The 25,075-nt window shown below is 41.4% G+C and overlaps 5 protein-coding genes and 1 long non-coding RNA gene across 6 annotated transcripts in view; 5 read left to right on the top strand and 1 right to left on the bottom strand.

The window, feature by feature from the left end:
- The window catches only part of LOC143353767 (uncharacterized), a 227,103-nt gene that overhangs the window by 140,914 nt on the left and 61,114 nt on the right, over positions 1-25,075 (bottom strand). The gene's annotated exons all lie outside the window — the stretch shown is intronic.
- Btk29a (tyrosine-protein kinase Btk29A) overlaps positions 1-25,075 on the top strand; it is a 119,020-nt gene that overhangs the window by 40,979 nt on the left and 52,966 nt on the right. The gene's annotated exons all lie outside the window — the stretch shown is intronic.
- Positions 311-3,874, top strand: LOC143353747 (uncharacterized). The gene has a single exon (XM_076787296.1). It carries the CDS (start codon positions 448-450, stop codon positions 1,459-1,461), a length of 1,014 nt encoding a protein of 337 aa, XP_076643411.1. The 5' UTR covers positions 311-447; the 3' UTR covers positions 1,462-3,874.
- On the top strand, positions 16,479-25,059 carry LOC143353816 (uncharacterized). The gene is made up of 6 exons (XM_076787421.1): positions 16,479-18,148; positions 19,303-19,413; positions 21,383-21,508; positions 21,601-22,685; positions 23,015-23,027; positions 23,553-25,059. Exons 1-6 carry the CDS (start codon positions 16,490-16,492, stop codon positions 24,867-24,869), a joined length of 4,311 nt encoding a protein of 1,436 aa, XP_076643536.1. The 5' UTR covers positions 16,479-16,489; the 3' UTR covers positions 24,870-25,059.
- LOC143353764 (uncharacterized) lies at positions 18,812-19,316 on the top strand. Its single transcript, XM_076787326.1, has one exon. The coding sequence runs from the start codon at positions 18,899-18,901 to the stop codon at positions 19,298-19,300; it is 402 nt and encodes a 133-aa protein (XP_076643441.1). The 5' UTR covers positions 18,812-18,898; the 3' UTR covers positions 19,301-19,316.
- Positions 19,533-20,957, top strand: LOC143353746 (uncharacterized). Its single transcript, XM_076787295.1, has one exon. It carries the CDS (start codon positions 19,533-19,535, stop codon positions 20,664-20,666), a length of 1,134 nt encoding a protein of 377 aa, XP_076643410.1. The 3' UTR covers positions 20,667-20,957.

The following is a 25,075-nucleotide window of genomic DNA, read 5'->3' as shown; positions in this document are numbered from 1 at the left end:
GGTTGAATATTATTGAAACAGCTCGTAAGACTTACATACAAAAACGATTTTGGGTCCCCCTAAATTTTTAATATTTCGGGCCGTCATAAAACCCTTAAAATAGTTGACAACCATACGATCAATTTAATCCGTTGCAAACGAGACCGTTTATGATTATAACTGCAAGAGTTATCTGAATCAATTTGTTGCAACCTCAGCAGCGGCATTCGTCTAATAAGCGATAAACAAAAGTCCGATAAAACATATGAACGAACCTCGTAATGCTGACAGCCACAGAATCGCAAGAACCGCGAATTCCCTGACTGATAACCGTGTCAAAGGTCGCAGCCCCACTCTAATCTGTCTCCAAGAATCAGCTGCATATAAGACTGCGCTCTGTCCCAGATCAGCTCAGTTTTCACCAGTCTCTGGAGCCCAGCAGTCAGGACAGAATAGACAATCTTCAAGATGTCCGGGATCATTCGATCGTCTCTTATAATCCTTCTAATCGCGAGCGCTTCGTGGTCCAAAGAAGAGGATGCCACTTGTCTTCGCTCGAACGGCTATACAGTTTGCCATCGCAAAGGTGTTTTGGTGGAGGTGACTGAGCAGGAGTCAGAAGACAGACTGGAGATCCATGATCTGGATCTTTTGGCGGTGAAGGAAGGTGCTTTTAAGAACCTGAACACGGTGCGCCTCAGTTTCGGCCTGGGGAACAAGATCTCCGTGCTGAGAAGAGACTCCCTCAAAGGATTGCAGAAGCTGGAACGAATGGACCTGGACAGCAACGTGGTTCCCCTGTCACCGAATTTATTCTCTGAACTGAAGCAGCTGAAATCCTTGTCGCTGATCTTCAACAAGATCAACTCGGTGCCGAAGGACTCGTTCGATGGCCTGACGAACCTGATGTGGCTGTACCTGGGCCACAACGACATAGACGCCATAAATAAGGACTCCCTGTCGGGATTGTCATCTTCGTTGCTGTTCCTCTGGTTAAACGACAACAAGATCGCAAACATTGAATCCGGAAGCTTCGACCACACTCCAGACCTGCAGCGACTTCATCTGGAGAACAATCAGCTGACCTCCATCCAGCCTGGGACCTTCAAACGCCTCCACGAGCTCGATGGACTGTTCCTAGAGGAGAACAAGTTGGCCAGCTTGACTGCAACGGATTTCAAGGGCCTGGTCGCTCTCAGGATTCTCAGACTACCGCGCAATCAGATTGCCAGCATCGAGGTTGGCGCTTTCAGCGATCTGGGACAGCTGGAGGAGCTGGATCTCAGGAGGAATCTGTTGACTCACGTTGAGGACGGCTTGCTGAGCGGACTGAATAAGCTGAAGAAGATCGATTTGTCGAATAACAGGATCAATCGGGTGGACCCGAACGCGTTCGTGGGACTCCCTGCACTCAAGAGTGTCAATCTTGATAATAATAATATGACCAGTGCCGATAGCAAGAGATACATACCCAGGAACTAACGAGTCGTGAAAGGGTGGATTTTGAAGTGGCGACAAAGTTTGATTGAATCGCGTGTTCCCCGAGAAGATTTAACACTATTCGTACCGCGACCAGTCAAATGACCGTTTTTAAAATTTCGATTAGAATTTCCTATATACAACGTAATCGAATCGCCTTTAAACTTCACGACTTTTCCTAAAATATGCGTATAATACATTTTTCAATATTTACTTCTTCTTTTATTGTTTATTTTCTGAGAAAAATTTGTAGTCTGTCTTACCTACCACGACCGGTCATTCGACCGGTAGAACAATTTATATCTTTTTGTAATAGTATTCTTTCAAAGACTCAATTCCGAAACTATGAAGTCGTTACGAACGAAAGGTAATGCAGTTGTGGCATGATTTTAGCCGAAAAGTGCCAACCAGGGACTGCTTTACGGCACTTCAAAGCGTTTAGAGTTCTCGCTCGCCTAAGGGCCTCGCGGTGATTTATTTGCCTGATTGGTATTCGAAGCGGTCCAGAACCTCGGATTTTCTTACACCGTCTTATCTATTATGACTGTAAAATAAATCAAATCATAGCCGAAGGAGATGCCTAGACGTCTTCTCACGAATTCAAATCAGTAAAGTCTTGTGACCTGAACAGAGAGCATCAAAACGTGCAAGTTACAAGGAGCATATCCGGCAGTCTTTTACTATTTTGTATTTTTAGTCTATTATTATTCTACTTTTATTTTATATTGTATCGCGTGTCATAAGTGTCATTTTCAAAAAAGTGAACAAACCAACAATACTTTGTAGCAAGTTTCACATTTTATCTTCTGTTCATTTATTTTATCCGTCTTGATTTACATTTTTATATTTTAGTTTTCATTTTATCCCTTGAATATTCATTCCCAAAATGTCAAGACGTTCGAAGACCACAATCAATTCTGAAGTATTGGTATTTGATCCTGAAAACGGCTAAAGTGTCAACAACGAGATGTTTGAAACGTCCATATATAGATCACTAGATAAAAACTTTTACAAATGTACAATAGATCCGAATAGACTTGTATCTGCTCGAAGAGTGTAAATTTATTATTAGAGAAAATAAATAATAGCGATGAAGAGCGTTCCGAAGATGATCAGGGAATTTTTCATATTGAAAATGACAATGCGGAAAATTATGATCTATTTGAGACCGACTCGAACACCGATGAGGACGAAGAGAATGTTTCGAACGTGCGTAGAGGACGAAACAGAAGGAGATTTTTAGTTAGTTCCGATAGTAAGAACGAGGAAGAGGTAATCGAAACTGCTGTAGACGGAACTGTTTGGCAACAAGTAAAAGAAGGGTCTAATCCTGGAAGAGCACCTATTCAGAATATTTTTAGGGGAACATCAGGCCCAACAGGGTATAGTAAACGAAATATTATGCGGCGAAAACGAATAAAATGTACATTGTATACTCCTAAATAAAAGAAACTATATTTTAGTCAAATTGACTATTATCTTCATTCTATATTAAAAAATATAAGTTGTGCTAAAGACCGGTCATTTGACCGGTCGCGGTAGGAATAGGTATACGTGAAGTGTCGGTAGGAATAGTGTTAATTGGCCCTCGGATCCAACGACTCGAAAATCAATTCTGAAAAGCACATAACAGCGGTGCTCTTGTTCGAATCGGCAGCGACGAGTGTCTTTTATCTTTGGTAGCCGGCGAGCGTTAACCAGCCTATGCAGATTTGCTTCGTCGAGCACCGTTTCGTGCGATTAAATCCACCGCCTCTCGCTCTCTTGTATCTTTCTTTCGCTGGTTCACTGTCCTCTGTGTTGTAATGCCTTACTTAACCCGTTCGCTCGACGCCGTTCCCGCTTTTTATCTCTGCTCCGTCGTTATGAAACAACTGCCGGACTGTGACAAGACCGGGGATGGTTCTCACCCTCTCAATTCTCGATTTCGAACGCGAAATTTCGATGGGATCAATGTGCAAACATCTATGAGGATTTTCCTAACAAAACTCTGTGCGGCTTCTCAACAATTTCATATAACGAAACGTATAATATAAAATCCAATTCGAAACAGTCTCAAGTCGCCAACACGTTATCTACCAAAAGCCTGATTAATAAGCTTTTAATGACCGAGCCGTGTACAGAGCGTAGAGGAAAGTGAACGATTTTCTTTTAGATAATAATTTCAGAAAACGTTTGTTGCGTTAACCTTAAGAATTTGTTGAATTGTGAATGACGTTGCTATTGAGAAATTCTGAAGTATTGATCTTTGATCCTGAAAACGGCTAAAGTGTCAACAACGAAATGTTTAAAACGTCCATATATAGATCACTAGATAAAAACTTTTAGAAATGTACAATAGATCCGAATAGACTTGTATCTGCTCGAAAATAATATAAGATTGATATGAATAATAAAGGAATAAAATGAAGTGAGAACTATTACTTTCAGATATAGATCTCTAGATAAAAACTTGTAGAAATGTACAATAGATCCGAATAGACTTGTATCCGCTCGAAAATAATATGAGATTGATATGAATAATAAAGGAATAAAATGAAGTGAGAACTATTATTTTCAGATATAGATCTCTAGATAAAAACTTGTAGAAATGTACAATAGATCCGAATAGACTTGTATCTGCTCGAAAATAAAATGAGATTGATATGAATAATAAAGGAATAAAATGAAGTGAGAACTATTATTTTCAAATTAATAAGAACAAAACGTATAATATAAAATCTAATTCGAAACAGTCTCAAGTCAAGTCGCTAACACTTTACCTACCAAAAGCCTGATTAATAAGCTTTTAATGACCGAGCCGTGTACAGAGCATACAGGAAAGTGAACGATTTTCTTTTAGATAATAATTTCAGAAAAAGTTTGTTGCGTTAACCTGAAGAGTTTGTTGAATTGTGCATGAAATTGCTATTGAGAAATTCTGAAGTATTGATCTTTGATCCACAAAACAGCTAAAGATCAAGTGACTTGAATGTTATTGAGAAGTTAGAATGATTAATTGATTAGACGAGGTGTAAAAAATTTTTGAAAAAAATTTGAACTGGTCGGAATCGCAAAAGAAATACTAAAAGTTAGTTTTTTCACATTCTTTATCTGAGCCTGTATTGAAAATGTAAAAACTGTGTTCCATCGACTCGAATAAATTATAATCATGCTGAAAATATCATGGACATTGGTTACTTCGTTTACGAGTTATAAACGATGAAAAGTGTTACAATTGCCATTTTTCACGATTTTCGACTAATCTGAACAAAAGTTGGGCTGTTTCAAATAGTGTGTAAACAGTTTTGCTCCTTACTGTATAGATCACTGGATAAAAACTTTTAGAAATGTACAATAGATCCGAATAGACCTGTATCTGCTCGAAAATAAAATGAGATTGATACGAATAATAAAGGAATAAAATGAAGTGAGAACTATTATTTTCAGATATAGATCTCTAGATAAAAACTTTTAGAAATGTACAATAGATCCGAATAGACTTGTATTTGCTCGAAAATAAAATGAGATTGATATGAATAATAAAGGAATAAAATGAAGTGAGAACTATTATTTTCAGATATAGATCTCTAGATAAAAACTTGTAGAAATGTACAATAGATCCGAATAGACCTGTATCTGCTCGAAAATAAAATGAGATTGATACGAATAATAAAGGAATGAAATGAAGCGAGAACAATTATTTTCAGATTAATAAGAACAGTGAGGTTCGATTGTTATTCACGGGCTGTTGGTTAGATCGTGACGGTTCCAGCAAGTCGACATTCGACAGTGACTCATTGGCAGCGGTTTTAATAAGAACAACCGTCGGGCAGGCTCCGATTTTTCGCTAATCGTCGACAGAGGTGAAATCGAACTCGGGCAACGAGTTTTCCACGTGGAAATCGTGCGGGGGGGGGGCGGCGGCGACTGCAACGTGCATTGTCCGAAGTGGAAAGCAATATTTCCAGTAATGAATCATTTTCGAGCACCCGTGGCACTCGTCTTTTTTAATGAATTTAAACGGAAAGTGGTATATCGGCAGAGCAGCCTCTCGAAATCGTTCGCTCTCGAAAGCTTATTAAAGTTTTAACCGGCGAGTCGAGCTCGCACGCGCGCGTCGCTCTCCCTGCTTTATCCAATTTCATCGAATCGAAATTAAACAAACAGCCAGCACTTTGTTGCGGGCTCGACTTGAATACGGTGTAATTCGCGGTGGAACGCACCGACGATCGAAACTTTCAATTCGGTTTCATAAAAGTTTCACGGCGCTCCGGGCTCTCCTCGCGATTTTATCGATTTTATCGCTCAATTTCTTTATTTCCTTATTTTTGATTATTTATCGTCCGAATCGCGTCTCTCGTCTCGTTGCGGATCCGGATACATTAAAACGTACCCCGTTTTTAAATTAAAATTTACATCGTGGACAAACATTTTCACGTCGAACTGCCCGTATTAAAATTGTACATTGAATTTCCCTCTGTTGTTTTCGTTCTGATTTTACATTATCGTCCGAAGTATTTATTTGAATATCTCTCTCTCTCTCGATATTCTCGAATTTGTATTTGATTTCGTGCTTGGCGGAACCCTCGACAAGCAGGGATTAAAGAAACATGAATTTCAGCCTTCGAGAAATTATTTGAATCTGCTCGAATGCACTCTAAGCAGCGCAATAAAATTTCCTTGAGCTTCCTTCGAATAATTGCGTATGTTTTACATTTAATTTGGAATGTTTAATGATTTTATCTGCGCCCTTGTGAGAGCTTCGATAAGGGTACACAAATTTCAGATTAATTTTTATCGGAAAGCAGCGTGTGCTTTTTTTGAACAGAGTATAGTCGAAGCGCGTTCAGCATGTTCCCGGCGATCTAAGAACGATCCTAAATTTTCTCGGGACGTTTAGTTGTTTTCCTTTGTAGGAAGTTAGGTCTATTATGAGTATATCAAGATCCAGCAGCGGTCGTTTTACGAGTAAGAACACGCATCGCGTGCCGCCCACAATTTTCCCGCGTAATAAACGAACGAGGAACCGTGGACGATAGAGAAGTGTCGTAAATCCTCCTCAAAGGTGGCTTCAACGTGTCTGCCAGGTAGTTTAACACCGTTCTAGACAATTACACGCGTCTCGTAAAACTCGGCGATACTAATTCCGTGCTGCCACGTCCCGCCATTCGCCATTCTAGCTCCATTCCAAACTAGTTCCATTACACTTTCGAGAACGAATCCTGTTCGACGAATTAGGAGCAACGATCTCTTCCAATCGTTGTCTTCCAGAGAAGAATTCTGAAAAATCCATTTCTATATATCCGCAACACGGTGCAGTAAACCTACTCCTAATACTGATTCTTCAGTTCATACAATTTTAGGAAACGATTCATAATTACCTAGGCATTACTTAGGAACCGATTTCCTCGCTCACAACGATCAAAAGTAAGATTTAACACTAAACCTACCCCACCGCCGCACAGTGCGACGAATGGCCTTTCTAGCTGGACAAAATTAACTTTCAAATAAACAAAAACCGAAATTTCAAATTGTTATATATACACGTACATACTTGTAACTGTAAGCTATCGATAAGGTAGAAATCAATGTAATTAATACCTGTCTAACGACATCTGTACAATTATAAACATAATACTGACACGCGTCTGAACAGCGCACACGCGTTGACCTAGTCAGTGGCTCTAGGACCTTCCTACTATAAACACACTTAAAAGTAAGACTACGTTGTTGTACTGTTATGCGAGACTACCGGACTTATCTATTCTCTATAGATAAGTCAGACAAATAGATGAGTCAGAACTCACGGGCTTTCTCATCTACTAGACTAAGGCAAAATTACTCACCGGTACAGAGATTTCATGTTAAAGTCCAACCCTGCGAAAACTCCGACCTCCACGTCATTCCCTATCTCTAAGGGCTAGTGTCATCCATCCCCACCAAACTTCCATAGTTGTACTCTTATATAAGGCCCTGCGAAAGGGCGCGGAGAGAGACAGAGACAGAGAAGAAGCTACAAGTAGCCCGTCAGTTGACTCGTTTGTTACAAAGTTATTCGTCGTGTACAAAATCGCTTGTATTCTTGCTTGGCGACCTATTCCCAAATAAACCTAAGTTGTGCTGGAAGAGTTTGGAGTTTATTCGAGGATACTCTTCATCTACCCCTTCCTGCGGCATAACAGTACATTCACATCCACTGCCATATCCATATACCTGATTATAACACAAATACCAAAAAATAAACAGAACCTCGATCAGGGAGATCATCGACACAATTTGTCTCTTTGTAACGTTGCACCCACTCATTTACAAATTCGCGAGACTCGTGCAGATATTTTGCTGCATTCCCAACACTCATTTCTGGCCCTTTCGGGTGCTGGCACGAGAATACTGCTTCGACTCGTTTAGCGTATACTCTTCTCGAAATGACTTGAACTTCCCAGTGACAGAAACGATACTGAGAGAATTCGGACTATTGCGTATTAGAGGAGACATTGTATGTTTCGACTGGCACAATCTTTCTTGTATCGGGTATCAAATTTCACAGATATCGCGTCCACGGTCTTGTATGTTCACCGTTACATCAATGTCCAAAATTACGTACGACCATGCGGCAAATGAGGAAACTTCAGTAATATGTAAGGAATTCAAACAGACGGAAAGCATAAAATCATTTATTAACAACACGTCTTTCTCCGGTATCCGACCTGACGAGACTGCTCGTCCTTTTATCGTCTCGTTCGTTTTTCGTTTTTCGACGTTCGTTTTATCAATAATATGAACATATGAGTATTTGCATGAACAATATATACAGTGGCGGATTAAATCTTAGCTTACAAATATATATAATTTAATTGTTTAATGTTGCTTCAACATCAAAGGTCATTAGCAACACGGTACATTTTCTTACAATATATTATACATATTTGTATCCTTGATACACTTGGCAAGACCGGCGATATACTTCTCAGAACTGAACAGAAAGGGTAAGGGTCTAGGCAACTTCCTTTTCCTTTCATTCTCACATTTTTTGCATTCTATTATTAGGTGGTTTATGTTAATTGGTACTTTACATGTATCGCGGATCGTATTTTCTTTCCTATTTAACAAAAATGACTGGGTTATTTCTGTCGCCGTTCATCGTCAAGATCACGCACAAAATTCCACAGCGAAATTGAAACGAGGCAGCCTCTGTGCGTTGCTGCGAGCACGCTCCGAGGACCGAAAAGAGCAAAAGGGAGACAAAGAGAGCGAACAGCAAGTTCTGCGGCTGTCGACGCGGCGGCCGATAAAAGCAGCGAACGTAAATGGCAATAAAGGTGAGCCGAGCAAGAAGCCGCGATTATTCGAGCAGACGGGGTCTGTTTGTCGCGTGTTTAGCCAGCGGTTGCTAACCCTTCCCCTTCATCCCCCCGCGTTTCCCCGTGGCTCGAGATGAACGCTCGTTCGCGGGACAAAGGGATCCGAGGACGGAATAAAAGAAGGATCGGCGAAATAAAGGCCGCATTTTTCCCCCCCACCTCTTCTTCTCCCAGGGCCCTGTGGCTCCTTTATTTTCTAATTTGCGGCAGACCCCTCTTCCTCCTCTCTCCACCCCTCTCTTCTTCGCTTTCCCAGCAGTCGACTTTCCCGGGAAACTCTTGGCGGTGCATCCATCATCGTGCACCGCGGTACCTGGACGTATCCGTGGCCGAGATTGCACGGTAATTTTTCACATTTTATTGGCCCGTCATGTCGCACCGGCTAGCCAAGAAACGTTACATCCCTGGACGGACCTCGGAAAACCGCAGCACAGGGTGGTTTGGCCGGAAATGAGCGGATAATGAGCGCCGCTGCGCCATCCCGTCCTGTTTTTCCATTGTACAGGGTGTAACAAAATTTAGTGTCACGGTTTTGGCAGATGGTTGTACACCTTCGGATCGGCGGAGATTTGTTAAAAGAAATTGCCGGAAAATTGACTTTGACCTTGAGATTCAAGGTCAACACTTTTTATGCTTGTATCGCATTCTACTCGCCACGGGGACCAAACTTGTCGAAGGAACCGTTGGTCGCAACTCAACCGTTCTCTTATAAAACAATGTTAAATATTTTAACGTCGTCTTCCGGTCCTCGGGTTTCTCATTCTTTGCCATAGAATAGAGCCATCAAGGTTTATCGCTCTTAATAGTCGTGCTTGATCATCGGCTTCGATATGGCCACCATTATTTCGTAAACAGAACGGATGTAAACAAATAGAGGACGGTAAACATGATAACTTTCAGATAACCACTGCCAATCATCACAATCTTTTCTGCTCTCTTGTGTAGCGAGTGTTAGACGTCGGGTATGCAAAGGAGAGGAAGAAATTGTAACGTGCATCGTTATAACGTGCGTCAGATGCTTCATGCTATCGACGAAGCATTTGGAAATGATACCTTAGCTCGCAAACTATGCAGCAATTGAAATCACGAATCGAAGGCGCTTTTCACCGTGTGCGGGTTATATCGAACATTTACGAAAAAGTTCGCAAAAATTTGGAAGAAAGACTAAGGATCTGTGCGCGTAATAATGGTGGCCATATCGAAGCCGGTGATCAAGCACGACTATTAAGAGCGATAAACCTTGATGGTTCTATACTATGGCAAAGAACGAGAAACCCGAGGAACGGAAGACAAAAATATTTAACGTTTCATATTAAATATTTAATATTTGAGTTGAAATATTTAACATTGTTTTATGAGAGAACGGTTGAGTTGCGACCTACGGTTCCTGTGACAAGTTTGGTCCTGGCGAGTAGAATGCGATACAAGCATACCAAAATTTGACCTTGAATTGCAAGGTCAAAGTCAATTTTGCGGCAATTTCTTTTAACAAATCTCCACCGATCCGAAGGAGTACAACCATCTGCCAAAACCATGACACTAAATTTTGTCACACCCTGTACAAGGTGGCCCGAAGAAAATTGCTTCTTGAATCGCGATGGTTAGACTGCAGATTTCATCCGTTTACGACGAGCATGCGCAAGCGCAAACTATAACGGCGGACGGATCACAATATACAGGGTCCTTCCGTTAAGTTATGTCACCATTTTTCAGGCATTCGCGATAGTGCAATTGAAAAATGTTTTCGACAAAATTTGGTACATGTTGGCATATTCTTAACTCTAAAAAATGCTTTTTACGTAAAACAGTAAAGGTCACCTTGACTTTTTTTAAATGGCACCACATGTTTCGGACATCATAGGATTGCTGCTGACGTCGAGACGAATTCAACAGTGTATTATACTGTGACCTTGAAATGACCTCAAACTTGAAAATTTTTGATTTAGATTTAAGAATTTGCCAACATGTAGCTCGCCAAGTACTGACAAACTTTTGTCCAAAACATTTTTTGATTTTTTGACATAACTTAACGGATGGACCGATGTATATTCAAGAATATTAACCGTTTGCACTCGGAAATATTTTAATCCGAAAACCAAACTCTCTTCCGAGCTAGAATATTTCCGTGATCTTTTCTCAGTGTGCTCATCATACGATAATTACATTTTTAGTCCCTCCGTGGGCACGCTGGGTCGTTTATAGTAGAATTTGTGTCTTTTACCGTAAACAGTATGAAAGTAGAGGCTTGCATAAGTGTCCTAGAATTTTGTCAAATTTTTCTAAAGCCGAAAACAGTAAAAAAAAAAATAGCCCTGGACATCCAGGACCCAACGTGCCTACATAATGGATGGTTAGTAATATAAAAAATATTTTCAATAATAAAACAACAATTAAGTGCTGAAGATTAATTTCTGCTAGTTTCGTTGGTTAGTGGTGTGTTGAATAATATTTAAAAAATGTTGAAATACTCCCAATTTATGTTCCACCGTGTACGTAACCAGCTTTTCCCAAGATGGCGCCGAGGAACGCTGCTCGGAAGCGGTAGAATGCTTCTTTTTCGCAGATCTGATGGTTCGGACACTAAATAATAATAATGGTGTATTTATTGCGCTACGGGACGGTAATAACGGCTGCGCGAAAAAAGTAGGATGAAGGATAACGGGAAGAAACGTAAAACACGGTGACAGTAACAATATTTCACGAACGGGACGACCGAGTGATTAAAGTAATCTAAAAAGAGCGAGATAAATTACGGTATAACAAGAAACACAGTTCTCAACTTTGTAATCAACCGTTGGACTCCACCTACTACGATACGCCATTTCCGAAATTTCCTCGAACAAAACGTTCACGCTCTATAAGCCGGGCCCGCCTCGTTCACAGAAGATTAAATTTAAATGTATTCAAATTCGAATTAAATTAACTCAATTCGTTTAATTCATTTCAATAAATTTGAATTCACGCGCATACATCGAGCTGATGTCGTTCGATTTTAATCAATTTAAATTCGAACAATTAAAATGCAAGTTCGAAGTGGAAACTTACCCAAATGGCGCACGATTAACGAACTTCCTCCGTGCTTTTTCCATTTGACAATGTCTACAACCTGTAGCAGGAGAATACAATATTTATTCGCATACATTAAAGTGATTACAACAAGTTTAATTAAAATACAGGTTGGATCGAGTCTTCGTGAGATTCTATACAAATAATTCAATCCTTAATGTTCATGGAACGCTTTCGAACCTTTTTCACGTGAAAACAGTTTATAGCATCGAGAAGAAAAATTGACATTAAAATAGAAGACGTCGCAAGCTCTCCAAAAATAAATAATAGATAACCACAATGAAATGAGGTTGAATAACAACGATAATTCCCGTGAAAACGGTCGAGCATCTTCAATGATAAAATGGAGTTCAGCTCGGGAGCACGAGAAAGATTGCAAGGGAATATCCAGGACCTTTTTCGTGATATTCACCGACAGAAAAAGAACGGAGTATTCATTTTCCATAAGATCTTAAAAGGGCCGGCCGGCGTTTGGCCTTGACTGTCACGTGCCTTTTTGTTTTAGACATTTTACGTCTTAAATAACTAAGTAATCGATTAAAAATGCATACCACCGTGTTTGTACACGTCTTTGCTACGTCTGTCCAGAACCTTCTTTTCGATACGAACACTAAATCTCTCGAAATTGAGAGAATCTCTTTGCAATATACGTATATGAACTTGCAAGGGTCAAAATCTTGACAAATTGACGCTTCAATATTGCAACGAGCAGTTTAAAAGTGGTCACTTGTGTTTCCTAAAAGTCCAATCTACGTCTTAATGGTGCCCGAATTGCGAATTCCTACCTCATCGTCGAGTAATTTGTAATATTCGGCAGAAAACTCGCTTTCAGAAGCAAGTATGACGTCACAAGATGGCTGCCGCAGAGAGATTCTCTTCATTTCGAGAGATTTAGTGTTCGTATCGGAGAAAAGTCTCTGGACAGACGTAGCAAAGACATGTACAAACACGGTGGTATGCATTTTTAATTGATTACTTACTTATTTGAGACGTAAAATGTCTAGAAAAAAAGGCACAGCGTAACATAGCGTGACAGTCAAGGCCAAATGCCTGCCGGCACTGACGACGTCCGATCGAATTCGGAGCCCTTCGCGATTTTTCTGTCGGCCACCTCCTTTTTCCCTTTTCTTCCTTTTCCTTCTTCTTCTTCTTCTTCTTCTTCTTCTTCTTCTTCTTCTTCTTACGTCGCCATCTGTCCGCGTCTCAGACATTAAAGTTCCCGAGCAAGCGGAAAATTGTTCGCGATTTCTCGCTCGCATTGAATTCATCGACGCCCTAATGGGATCGAATATTACCTCGATCGAAGATTCAGCTTCTGTCTGAAGCTTCTCCAGGAAAAAAGAAACACCGGAAATTGTGTAAATACAGGCTGATTAGCGGAAGTAATTGATTCGCACCTCGCTCGGAAGCGACGGCAATTTTCTGAAATACTGAAACGGAAATATTGCAACGTTCCAGCTGAATACGCAACGATTTAAAACTTTAAATATCAAAATTAATGTCACAGATGGAAATACTGAGATTTCGTCAAAGTTATGTCCGCGATCGTGCAGACATTGCTCCGAGTTGCACTACGAGTTAAATTGTTGTTCAAGCTGAACTCTGATTTTAATTGAACTCTACATTCAACTCGACTTTCGTTTTAATTAAACTGTAGTGTTAGAGTTTATATTTTGTGATGACATGGCAGCCATAGTATCCTAAAAATGTGAGATGCCTGGCAAAGCAGCTCAGAGAAATGTTCTTTCCGAGGTCGAGAGCGAAGAATATGCAAAACAGGAAACATATGTTTCCAAAACATTCGTATACACGCGCAGCCTTCCTTTTAATTATAGCAGAGATCTGATAACAATTAAAAACAAGACGCAAATAGAGAGAACTGTGTCAATATTGACCACAACATTTGACTTCTGTCACGCGACCGTGAAAGTTGCGTACGCATCGAATTAATTCTTAGAAATGGCTCGGTTCGGAGACATAACCGACCTACATAAAAAAGCGATGCATCTCGGTAGTAAACAGTTTCTTATCACCGGTTCCCGGAAAATTTTGTTCGAGGTATCGATTCTGGAAAATAGCGGCTCTCAAGTGAGCGTACAACGTTAGATCTGCAAATTAAATCGTGGCGTTCGCAATCGATCGTAACATTGTTTTATTGGGTTGTCGGAAATGTCATGAAAATGATTCGCACAATTCCATGTTTAAAGAGTAAGTCTATTTGCGACAGTAGAATATATTATTGAACAAATTCGAGAAGAAAATGCATCCATTTGAAAATGTTGTAAATAAAACAAGATGATCTTCGATAGACAGGTCAGCAATTTTAAAAATGATTTCTCTCGATACATGCTTTCGAGCGGATACACAGCCTGGCGAGTTCTAGAAACGCTTCGATACTTTTTTCCTCTCCACCTCGATTCCCAGCGATCGTATACATATTCAAAATACGATACTCGAGAAGTAGATCAGGGGAGCAGAGAGAGAGAGAGAGAGAGAGAGAGAGAGAGAGAGAGAGAGAGAGAGAGAGAGAGAGAGAGAGAGAGAGAGAGAGAGAGAGAGAGAGAGAGAGGGAGGGCATAAGTTGATACATTTTGTAAACGAGAATAGACGATCGTGTGATGCAGATCGGCTGCGATATCAGTTTCAGTCGCCTATTTATTGCTACACAGATGAAGTAATTGTCGTAGGAGAGCGAGCTGAAAGGTGTCTGTATATCGTTGCGATACAGCCGCAGCTTAGATCGGAGAGATGATTTAATCCCGAGGCAATGCTCGATCCTTCGATCGTTCGCCGACTTCTTGTTCACGGCAGAAAGTATCTTACATCATTCCCATAATCGTAAATTGATCAAAATGCAACTGTACATGCAGAAATGATTATAAAAGTTTGTCCAAACTTTGGTAGAATACTTTTCCATTTTTCTGGTACAGTATTTTATTATTTCCTGTTGGTATGTCGCTGTTATAATTATTTAGGGGAATCAATCGCGAAGGAAATCGAGTTTGATTTAATTTCACTGCTCGCAAAAATGTGAATTTGCATTTAATTTCGCTGTGATAATTTAATCTCACTGTACGCGCCGATTAACGCACACACGGTTCCGTTAATTTATATCAATTGATTTACGTGTACGTAGTACGGAATTATTATTGTTTCCTAGAGAAATGAAGGGATACTTTTTCATCGGAATGTTTCAGAGAAAAATAATGTGAAAGGGGTGTCACGGGTTTGGAGTATTTTTCACGAAGAAAATTTAACACGGTGAATTTGACACGTTGATGACGATTTGACAAATTTCAGAGGGCCGGTAATAAAGATGATTAATTTTGTCAACGGGTAGGAGATCGCCGGCTCGAATAGGCGAAAATGATTTGGTATACGCGCGCCGAATATTACCGCCTCGCATATTTTCCGGACATGGCCGGAAAATTCATAGAGGCACTAACGAGCCGCTCGAGTGGGAACGGGGGCGTGATTACTTTAATCACTTCGGCAAACAGCGATTAATGCGTCCACGTGAAATCAGCTCATTTATGGCGGCCTTTATGCGCGCCTAATTTTAACGGGTCGTGTCAAAGCGATGAATGTAGCCCCCGGGCCCATCGTATTAGGTTGTCAAATGGTTCATGATTGTTTAGGTGCTGTCCAGATTAATATTGCTGAGACTCGTTCGAGTTTATCGAGCTTCAGATATAACCGGCTCATCGAAAAGAAATTAATCAGCATCTATTCACCTTCTCCTGACAACTGCATTTTATGTCATTTAATAACCGCACCAACATTTGCTGCAGGTAAAGCGTGTTTAGTTGACTCTAGCATTGATTTGGAATTAATTCCAATTAAATTCGAAGAGGAAGATTAATAGACTTTGTAAACCTTTTTTATTTTTTGGGCTTGATAGGGTCCGCAGAATATTTTTATTGTTACTTTTAACACTGAAACGAAAAGATTAAAAAATACTCCGTAGATGTTTACGTGAATTGAAAATTATTTCTCATATTCTTAAATTATTCTAATCTACAAACTTCGCGCATATTTCAGCTTGCCTAATCCATTTCGCAGGATCTATAAAAATTTGTAACCTAACGATTGAAACAAAAAATTCAGCAACCAACTCGTAAGGTGAATCTCATTAAAATTGAAATAACAGGTTGAATATTATTGAAACAAATAGTAAGATTTGTATACAAAAACGTTCATGAAGCCTTCCGCATTTTTTATATTTCACACCGTCATCAAACCCTTAAAGTAGTCAACAACAATAAAACCGATTTAACCCTTTGCAGCCAAGACCGTTTATGATTATGAGTACAAGAGTTTACAAAATCAATTAAATATTCAATTTGTTGCAAGCCCAGCCGCGGCATTCGTCTACGCAGGGTTAATAAAAGTCGAATAAAACATATGAACGAATCATAAAGTTGAGAACTACAGCATCGCAAGAACCGGGAATTCCAGTGACGGATGACAGTGGCAAAGGTCGCAGCTCCACTCGAATCTGTCACAAAAAAGCTGAAAAATGCAAATAAATCTAAGCTCAGCCAAAATCAGCTGCAAGACTGCATATAAGACTGCGCTCTATCCCAGAACCGATCAGTTTTTACCAGTCAAGGCAGTTCAAGATGTCCGGGTTCATTCGATCGTCTCTTATAATCCTTCTAATCGCGAGCGTTTCATGGTCCATAGAAGAGGATGCCACTTGCGTTATCTTGGACGGCTATACAGTTTGCCATAGCAAAGGGGTTTTGGTCGAGGTGACTGAGCAGTCCTCGGATATCGATCTGTGGATCGGTGATATGGACCTTTTGGAAATCAAGGATGGTGCTTTTAAGAACCTGAGCATCGAGCGCCTCTACTTCGGTGTGGGAAACAATATCTCCGTGCTGACAAGAGGCTCCTTTAAAGGATTGGAGAAGCTGAAAGGACTGAAACTGGAGAACAACCTGATTCCCCTGTCGCCCAATTTATTCTCTGAATTGAAGCAGCTGGAAATCTTGTGGTTGAGGTACAACAAGATCACCTCGGTGCCGAAGGACTCGTTCGCTGGCCTTACGAACCTGACGTGGTTGACACTGGAACACAACAATATAGACACCATAAATGAGGACTCGTTCGCTGGCTTGACGAACCTGCAGAGCTTGGACCTGTCCTTCAACAGAATACACACTATAGATAAAGACTCGTTCGCTGGCTTGACGAACCTGACGCGGTTGACACTCGGCAACAACAATTTAGACAGCATAAATAAGGACATGTTCGCTGGCCTGACGAATTTGCGGTACTTGCGCCTGTTGTACAACAGCATACACACTATAGATAAAGACACGTTCGCTGGCTTGACGAACCTGACGTTGTTGACACTCAGCAACAACAATTTAGACAGCATAAATAAGGACATGTTCGCTGGCCTGACGGAACTCCTCGACTTGGATCTGTCCAGCAACAAAATACACACTATAGATAAAGACACGTTCGCTGGCTCGACGAACCTGAAGGACTTGACACTGAACAGCAACAATATAAACACCATAAATAAGGACATGTTCGCTGGCCTGACGAAACTGCACTACTTGGACCTGTCCGGCAGCAAAATACACACTATAGATAAAGACACGTTCGCTGGCTTGACGAACCTGACGTTGTTGACACTCAGCAACAACAATTTAGACAGCATAAATAAGGACATGTTCGCTGGTCTGACGAAACTGAACCACTTGGACTTGAGGAGCAACAGTATACACACCATAAACAAGGACAGTATGTCGGGATTGCCTTCTTCGTTGGAGTACCTCGCGTTAGATAATAACAACATCACTAGCATCGAGCCAGGAAGCTTCGACCACACTCCAGAGCTGAATCGACTTCATCTAGGGGAGAATCAGCTGACCTCCATCCAGCCTGGGACTTTCAACCGCCTAATTAACCTCACAGAACTGTCCCTCGACAACAACAAGTTAACCAGCATCTCTGCGATGGATTTCAAGGACCTGATCTCTCTCGTGATTCTCGAACTGCAGCACAATCAGATAACCAGCATCGAGGTTGGCGCTTTCAGTGATTTGGGATGGCTGATACGGCTGGATCTCAGTAATAATCAGTTGACTCACATCGAGGACGGCTTGCTGAGCGGACTGAATAACCTGATAAATATCGATTTGTCGAATAACAGGATCAGTCAGGTGGATCCAAACGCGTTCGTGGGCCTCCGTGAATTAATTAGCGTCAATCTTGATAATAATAATATGACCACTGCTGATAGAGAGAGGTACATACCTAGGAACTAACGAGGCGTGGAGGGGTGGATTTTCAAATTTTTTTAAGGGGCTCGATAGGATCTGTAGATTATTTGTATCGTTTCTTCTAAGACTCAAACGAAAACATTAAGAAATACACTGTACTTGTTTGTGTGAATTGAATATTATTTCTGAATTATTTTTCCACAAACCTGGCGCATGTTTCAGCTTGCGGAATCTAGTAGGCATTATAAAAACTTGTAACCTAGCGATTGAAATAAAAATTTCAGCAACCAATCCCTAACGTGAATCCCACTAAAATTAGCTAGTAAGAAACAGTTAGAAAGATTTATATAGAAAAACGTTCTTGAAGCCTTCTACATTTTTTGTATTTCGCACTGTAATAAAACCCTTAAAGCAGCCAACAACCATAAAATCGATTTAACCCTTTGCAGCCAAAACCGAGTTCACTCAATCCATTAAATATTCAATTTATTGCAACCCCAGCAGCGACGTCTAACAAGGGATAAATAAAAGTCCAATAAAACATAAGAACGAACCGCATAAAGTTGAGAATCACAGCATGGCAAGATCCACGAATTCCCGAGACTGATAACCGTGTCAAAGGTCGCAGCCCCACTCTAATCTCTCACAAAAAAGCTGAAAAGTGCAAATAAATCTAAGCTCGGGCAAAATCAGCTGCAAGACTGCATATAAGACTGCGCTCTATCACAGAACCGATCAGTTTTTACCAGTCGCCGGAGTCTAGCAGTTAGAACAAAGTAGACAATCTTCAAGATGTCCGGGATCATTCGATCGTCTCTTATAATCCTTCTAATCGCGAGCGTGTCATGGTCCAAAGAAAAGAATGACGCTTGCGTCAGCTCCAACAGCCATAGAATTTGCCATAGCGAAGGGGTTTTGGTTGAGGTGACTGAGCAGTCCTCGGATGACATGCTGTTAATCGTTGATAAGGACCTATTGGAAATCAAGGAAGGTGCTTTTAAGAACCTGAGCATCGCCGCGCTCTTCATCGCAAAGACCAACATCTCCGTGCTGACAAGAGGCTCCTTCGAAGGATTGGAGAATCTGAAACGACTGTACCTGAGCGAAACCGCGGTTCGCCTGTCGCCTAATTTATTCTCTGAATTGAAGCAGCTGGAGCTCTTGTGGTTGAAAACATATGAACGAATCTCATAAAGATGAGAACCACAGCATCGCAAGAACCGAGAATTCCAGTGACGGATGACCGTGGCAAAGGTCGCAACCCCACTGTAATCTCTCACAAAAAAGCTGAAAAAGTGCAGATAAATGTAAGCTGAGTCTAAATCAGCTGCAAGATTGTATATAAGACTCCGCTCTATCACAGAACCGATCAGTTTTTGCCAGTCGCCGGAGTGGAGCGGTCAGAACAAATTATACAATCTTCAATATGTCCGGGATCATTCGATCGTCTCTTATAATCCTTCTAATCGCGAGCGTTTCACGGTCCAAAGAAGAGAATGCCACTTGCGTTCGCTTGAGCGGCTGTACAGTTTGCCATAGCAAAGGGGTTTTAGTCGAGGTGACTGAGAGGTACCCGCATTCCGAACCTCAGATCCGTGATATGGACCTCGTGGCAATCAAGGAAGGTGCTTTTAAGAACTCGACCATTGGGTACCTCGACTTCTCACGGGGGAACAATATCTCCGTAGTGACAAGAGGCTCCTTCAAAGGATTGGAGAATCTGAAACATCTTAACCTGAAGAACAACCTGATTCCCCTGTCGCCTAATTTGTTCTCTGAATTGAAGCAGCTGGAAGTTTTGTTTCTGGACTACAACGAGATCAACTCGGTGCCGAAGGACTCGTTTGCTGGTCTTACGAACCTTTGGTCGTTGGCACTGGACATCAACAATATAGACACCATAAATAAGGACATGTTCGCCGGCCTGACGAAACTGTGGAACTTGGAGCTCTCCTTTAACAAAATACACACCATAGATAAGAACTCGTTCGCTGGTTTGGCGAACCTGAGGTGGTTGCACCTGAACAACAACAACATACAAACCATAAACAAGGACACTCTGTCAGGATTGCCTTCTTCGTTCATTGACCTCCTGTTAGAAGATAACGAGATCGCTAGCATCGAGCCAGGAAGCTTCGACCGCATTCCAGAGCTGGTGCGACTTCGTCTAGGGAATAATCAGTTGACCTCCATCCAGCCTGGAACTTTCGATCGCCTAATTAACCTCACAGTACTGTCCCTCGACAACAACAAATTAACCAGCATCTCTGCGATGGATTTCAAGGGCCTGACCTCTCTCTTGACTCTCGAGCTGCAGCACAATCAGATTTCCAGCATCAAGGTTGGCGCTTTCAACGATCTGAGAGACCTCGCGATTCTAGATCTCAGCAATAATCTGTTGACTCGCGTTGAGAAGGACTTGCTGAGCGGACTGAATGAGCTGATGCGGATCGATTTGTCGAATAACAGGATCAGTAAGGTGGACCCGATCGCGTTCGTGGGACTCCCGAAATTAAAGAAAGTCAATCTTGATAATAATAATATGACCACTGCTGATTGAAAGAAGTGATTTTCAAGTGACGACAAAGTTTGTTTGAATCGCGTGTTCCTCGAGAAGATTTAATCGGCCCTCGGATCCGACGACTCGAAAATCAATTCTAGAAAACACTCAACAGCTCAAACTAGTGTAACGATTAATTTCAATTAAATTCGAAGAGAAAGATTAATAGAAATTGTAAACTTTCCATTTCTTTTTCTTTGGGCATGATAGAATCTGCAGAATATTTTTATCGTTTCTTTGAAGACCTAAACGGAAACATTAAAAAATACACTGTACATGTTTGTGTGAATTGAGCATTATTTCTGAATTATTTCTCCTCAAACTTCGCGCATTTTTCAGCTTGCGGAATCTAGTAAGCTTTATATAAAAAGTAACCTAGCGATTCAAATGAAAATTTCAGCAACCAACCCCTAACGTGAATCTCATTAAAATTCAAATCAGAGGTTGAACATTATTGAAACAGATAGTAAGATTTATATACAAAATCGTTCTTGAAGCCTTCTAAATTTTTTATACATCAGACCGTAATAAAACCTTTAAAATAGTCGACAACAATAAAATCGATTTAACCCTTTGCGGATGCTACCGTTTGTGATTATGACTACAAGAGTTAACTAAATCAATTAAATATTCAATTTGTTGCAAGCCCAGCAGCGGCATTCGTCTACGCAGGGTTAATAAAAGTCCAATAAAACATTTGAACGAATCTCGTAAAGTTGAGTACCACAGCATCGCAAGAACCGCGCATTTCAGTGACTGATAACCGTGTCAAAGGTCGCAGCCCCACTCTAATCTGTCACAAAAAAAACTGTAAAAGTGCAAATAAATCTAAGCTCAGCAAAGTCAGCTGCAAGATTACATACAAGACTGCGCTCTATCACAGAACCGATCAGTTTTTGCCAGTCGCCGGAGTGTAGCGGTCAGAACAAAATAGATAATCTTCACGATGTCCGGGATCATTCGATCGTCTCTTATAATCCTTCTAATCGCGAGCGTTTCACGGTCCAAAGAAGAGAATGCCACTTGCGTTAGCTTGAGCGGCTGTACAGTTTGCCATAGCAATGGTGTTTTGGTCGAGGTGACTGAGCAGCACCCGGATGGTGATCTGTGGATCCGTGATATGGACCTTGTGGAAATGAAGGAAGGTGCATTTAAGAACCTGACCATCGAGGTCCTCATCGTGCACGGCAACATCTCCGTCGCGCCAAGGGGCTCCTTCAAAGGATTGGAGAAGCTGAAATATCTGCTCCTGGACGATAACATGGTTCCCCTGTCGCCTAATTTATTCTGGGAATTGAAGCAGCTGCAAGTCTTGTGGTTGAGCTACAACAAGATCACCTCGGTGCCGAAGGACTCGTTCGCTGGTCTTACGAACCTGACGTTGTTGACACTGAACCACAACAATATAGACACCATAAATAGGGACTCGTTCGCTGGCTTGACGAAGCTGAGGGAATTGAATCTGAACTGCAACGGTATAAAAGCCATAAATAAGGACACTCTGTCGGGATTGTCTACTTCGTTCGCGGACCTCGCGTTAGAAGATAACAAGATCGCTAGCATCGAGCCGGAAAGCTTCGACCACACACCAGATCTGGAGCGACTTCATCTAGGGAAGAATCAGCTGACCTACATCCAGCCTGGAACTTTCAACCGCCTTCTTAAGCTCGTTGTACTGTCCTTAAAAAACAACAAGTTGACCAGCATCTCTGCGATGGATTTCAAGGGCCTGACCTCTCTCTGGACTCTCGAGCTGCAGCACAATCAGATTGCCAGCATCGAGGTTGGCGCTTTCAACGGTCTGACACAACTGAAGGGTCTGGATCTCAGCAATAATCTGTTGACTCACGTTGATGGTGGCTTGCTGAGCGGACTGAATCAGCTGATGCAGATCGATTTGTCGAGTAACAGGATCAGTCAGGTGGACCCGAACGCGTTCGTGGGACTCCCAGAATTAAATAGAATCTATCTTGATAATAATAATATGACCGCTGCTGAGAGAAAGAAGTGCATAATTAGGCACTAATGATGCGAGAAAGGGTGGATTTTCAAGTGACGACAAAGTTTGTTTGAAACGCGTGTTCCCCGAGAAGATTTAATCGGCCCTCAAACTGGCTTAACTTAAACTTAACAGCTCAAACAAGTGTAACAATTTATTTCAATTAAATTCGAAGAGAATGATGAGTACAGTTTGTAAACTTTCTAATTTGTTTTTCTTTGGACTTGATAGGATCTCCAAAATATCTGTATCGTTACTTTTGAGACTCAAACGAAAAGATGAAGAAATACACTGTACATGTTTGTGTGAGTTGAAAATTATGTGTCAACTAATTTCGCGTATTTTTCAGCTTGCGGAATCTGGTAAGCTCTATAAAAATTTGTATCCTAACGATTGAAATAAAAATTTCAGCAACCAACCCCTATCCTGAATCTCATCAAAATTAGCTAGTAAGAAACAGTTAGTAAGATTTATATACGAACACGTTCTTGAAGCCTTCTACATTTTTTATATTTCACACCGTCATAAAACCCTTAAAGTAGTCAACAACCATAAAATCGATTTAACCCTTTGCAGCCAAGACCGTTTATGATTATAACTACAAGAGATAACTGAATCAATTAAATATTGAATTTGTTGCAACGCCAGCAGTGGCATTTGTCTACGAAGGGATAAACAAAAGTCCAATAAAACATTTGAACGAATCTCGTAAAGTTGAGAGCCATAGCTTCGCAAGAACCGCGAATTTCCCTGACTGATAACCGTGTCAAAGGTCGCAGCCCCCCTCTAATCTGACCCCAAGAATCAGCTGCATGTAAGACTGCGCTCTGTCCAAGAACCGCTCAGTTTTCACCAGACGCCGGAGCCTAGCAGTCAGAACAAAATAGTCGATCTTCAGGATGTTCGGGACCATTCGATCGTCTCTTATAATTCTTCTAATCGCGAGCGCTTCGTGCTGCATAGAAGAGGATGCCACTTACGTTGCCTTGAGCGGCTATACAGTTTGCTATCGCAGAGGTGTTTTGCTGGAGGTGACTCAGCAGGATGCAGAAGTCAAATCCCTGGAGATCCATGGTTTGCATCTTAGGGCAGTTAAGGAAGGTGTTTTTAAGAACCTGACCATCGCGAGCCTCAGCTTCCACCGGCGGAACATGATCTCCGCGCTGAGCAGAGACTCCTTCAAAGGATTGGAGAAGCTGAAAAGTCTGTACCTGGAGAACAACCTGATTCCCCTGTCGCCTAATTTATTCTCTGAATTGAAGCAGCTGGAAATCTTGTGGTTGAGCTACAACAAGATCACCTCGGTGCCGAAGGACTCGTTCGCTGGTCTTACCAACCTGAAGCGGTTGTTACTGGACCACAACGATATAGACACCATAAATAAAGACATGTTCGCTGGCCTGACGAACCTGTGGTACTTGGACCTGAGCGGCAACAATATACGCACCATAAACAAGGACACTCTGTCAGGATTGCCTTCTTCGTTCGAGGACCTCCTGTTAGAAGATAACAAGATCGCTAGCATCGAGCCAGGAAGCTTCGACCACGCTCCAGAGTTGCAGAGACTCGAGCTAGGAAAGAATCAGCTGACCTCCATCCAGCCTGGGACTTTCAAATGCTTCCATAAGCTCAGGACACTGGCCCTAAAGGAGAACAAGTTGGCCAGCATCTCTGCGATGGATTTCAAGGGCCTAACCACTCCCTTGATCCTCGAGCTGCAGCACAATCAGATTGCCAGCATCGAGGTTGGCGCTTTCAGTGATCTCGGACAAGTGATGTATCTGGACCTCAGTAATAATCTGTTGACTCACGTTGAGGATGGCTTGCTGAGCGGAATGAATCAGCTGATGCAGGTCAATTTGTCGGATAACAGGATCAGTCAGGTTGACCCGAACGCGTTCGTGGGACTCCCTGAACTCGACACTGTCTATCTTGGCAATAATAATGTGTCCATTGCTGATATGGAGAGATTAGAAAATAGCGTGGTGCGAGACCGAAACGGTAGATTTTCAAAGTGGCGACAAAGTTTGATTGAATGGCGTGTTCCTCGAAAAGATTTAATTGGCCCTCGGCTCCGACGACCACAAAATCAATCTAGCAAGCACTTTACAGCTCGAACGAATGTGACAAGTAATTTCAATTCAATTCGAAGAGGAAGATTAGTAGACTTTGTAAACTTTCTAATTTTTTCTCTTTGGGCTTGATAGGATCTGTGAAATATTTTTATCGTCACTTTTAAGACTCAAACGGAGAGATTGAGAAATGCACTGTACATGTTTGTGCTACTTGAACATTATTTGTCAACAAATTTCGCGTATTCTTCAGCTTACGGAATGTAGTAGGCTCTATAAAAATTTGTAACCTAACGATTGAAATAAAAATGTCAGCAACCAACCCTTAACGCGAATCT

Source organism: Halictus rubicundus, chromosome 4, assembly GCF_050948215.1.
Source record: "Halictus rubicundus isolate RS-2024b chromosome 4, iyHalRubi1_principal, whole genome shotgun sequence".
Lineage (NCBI taxonomy): Eukaryota > Metazoa > Arthropoda > Insecta > Hymenoptera > Halictidae > Halictus > Halictus rubicundus.
The sequence above is the reverse complement of the archived record's forward strand: the minus strand, read 5'-3'. Positions and strand labels throughout refer to the sequence as shown.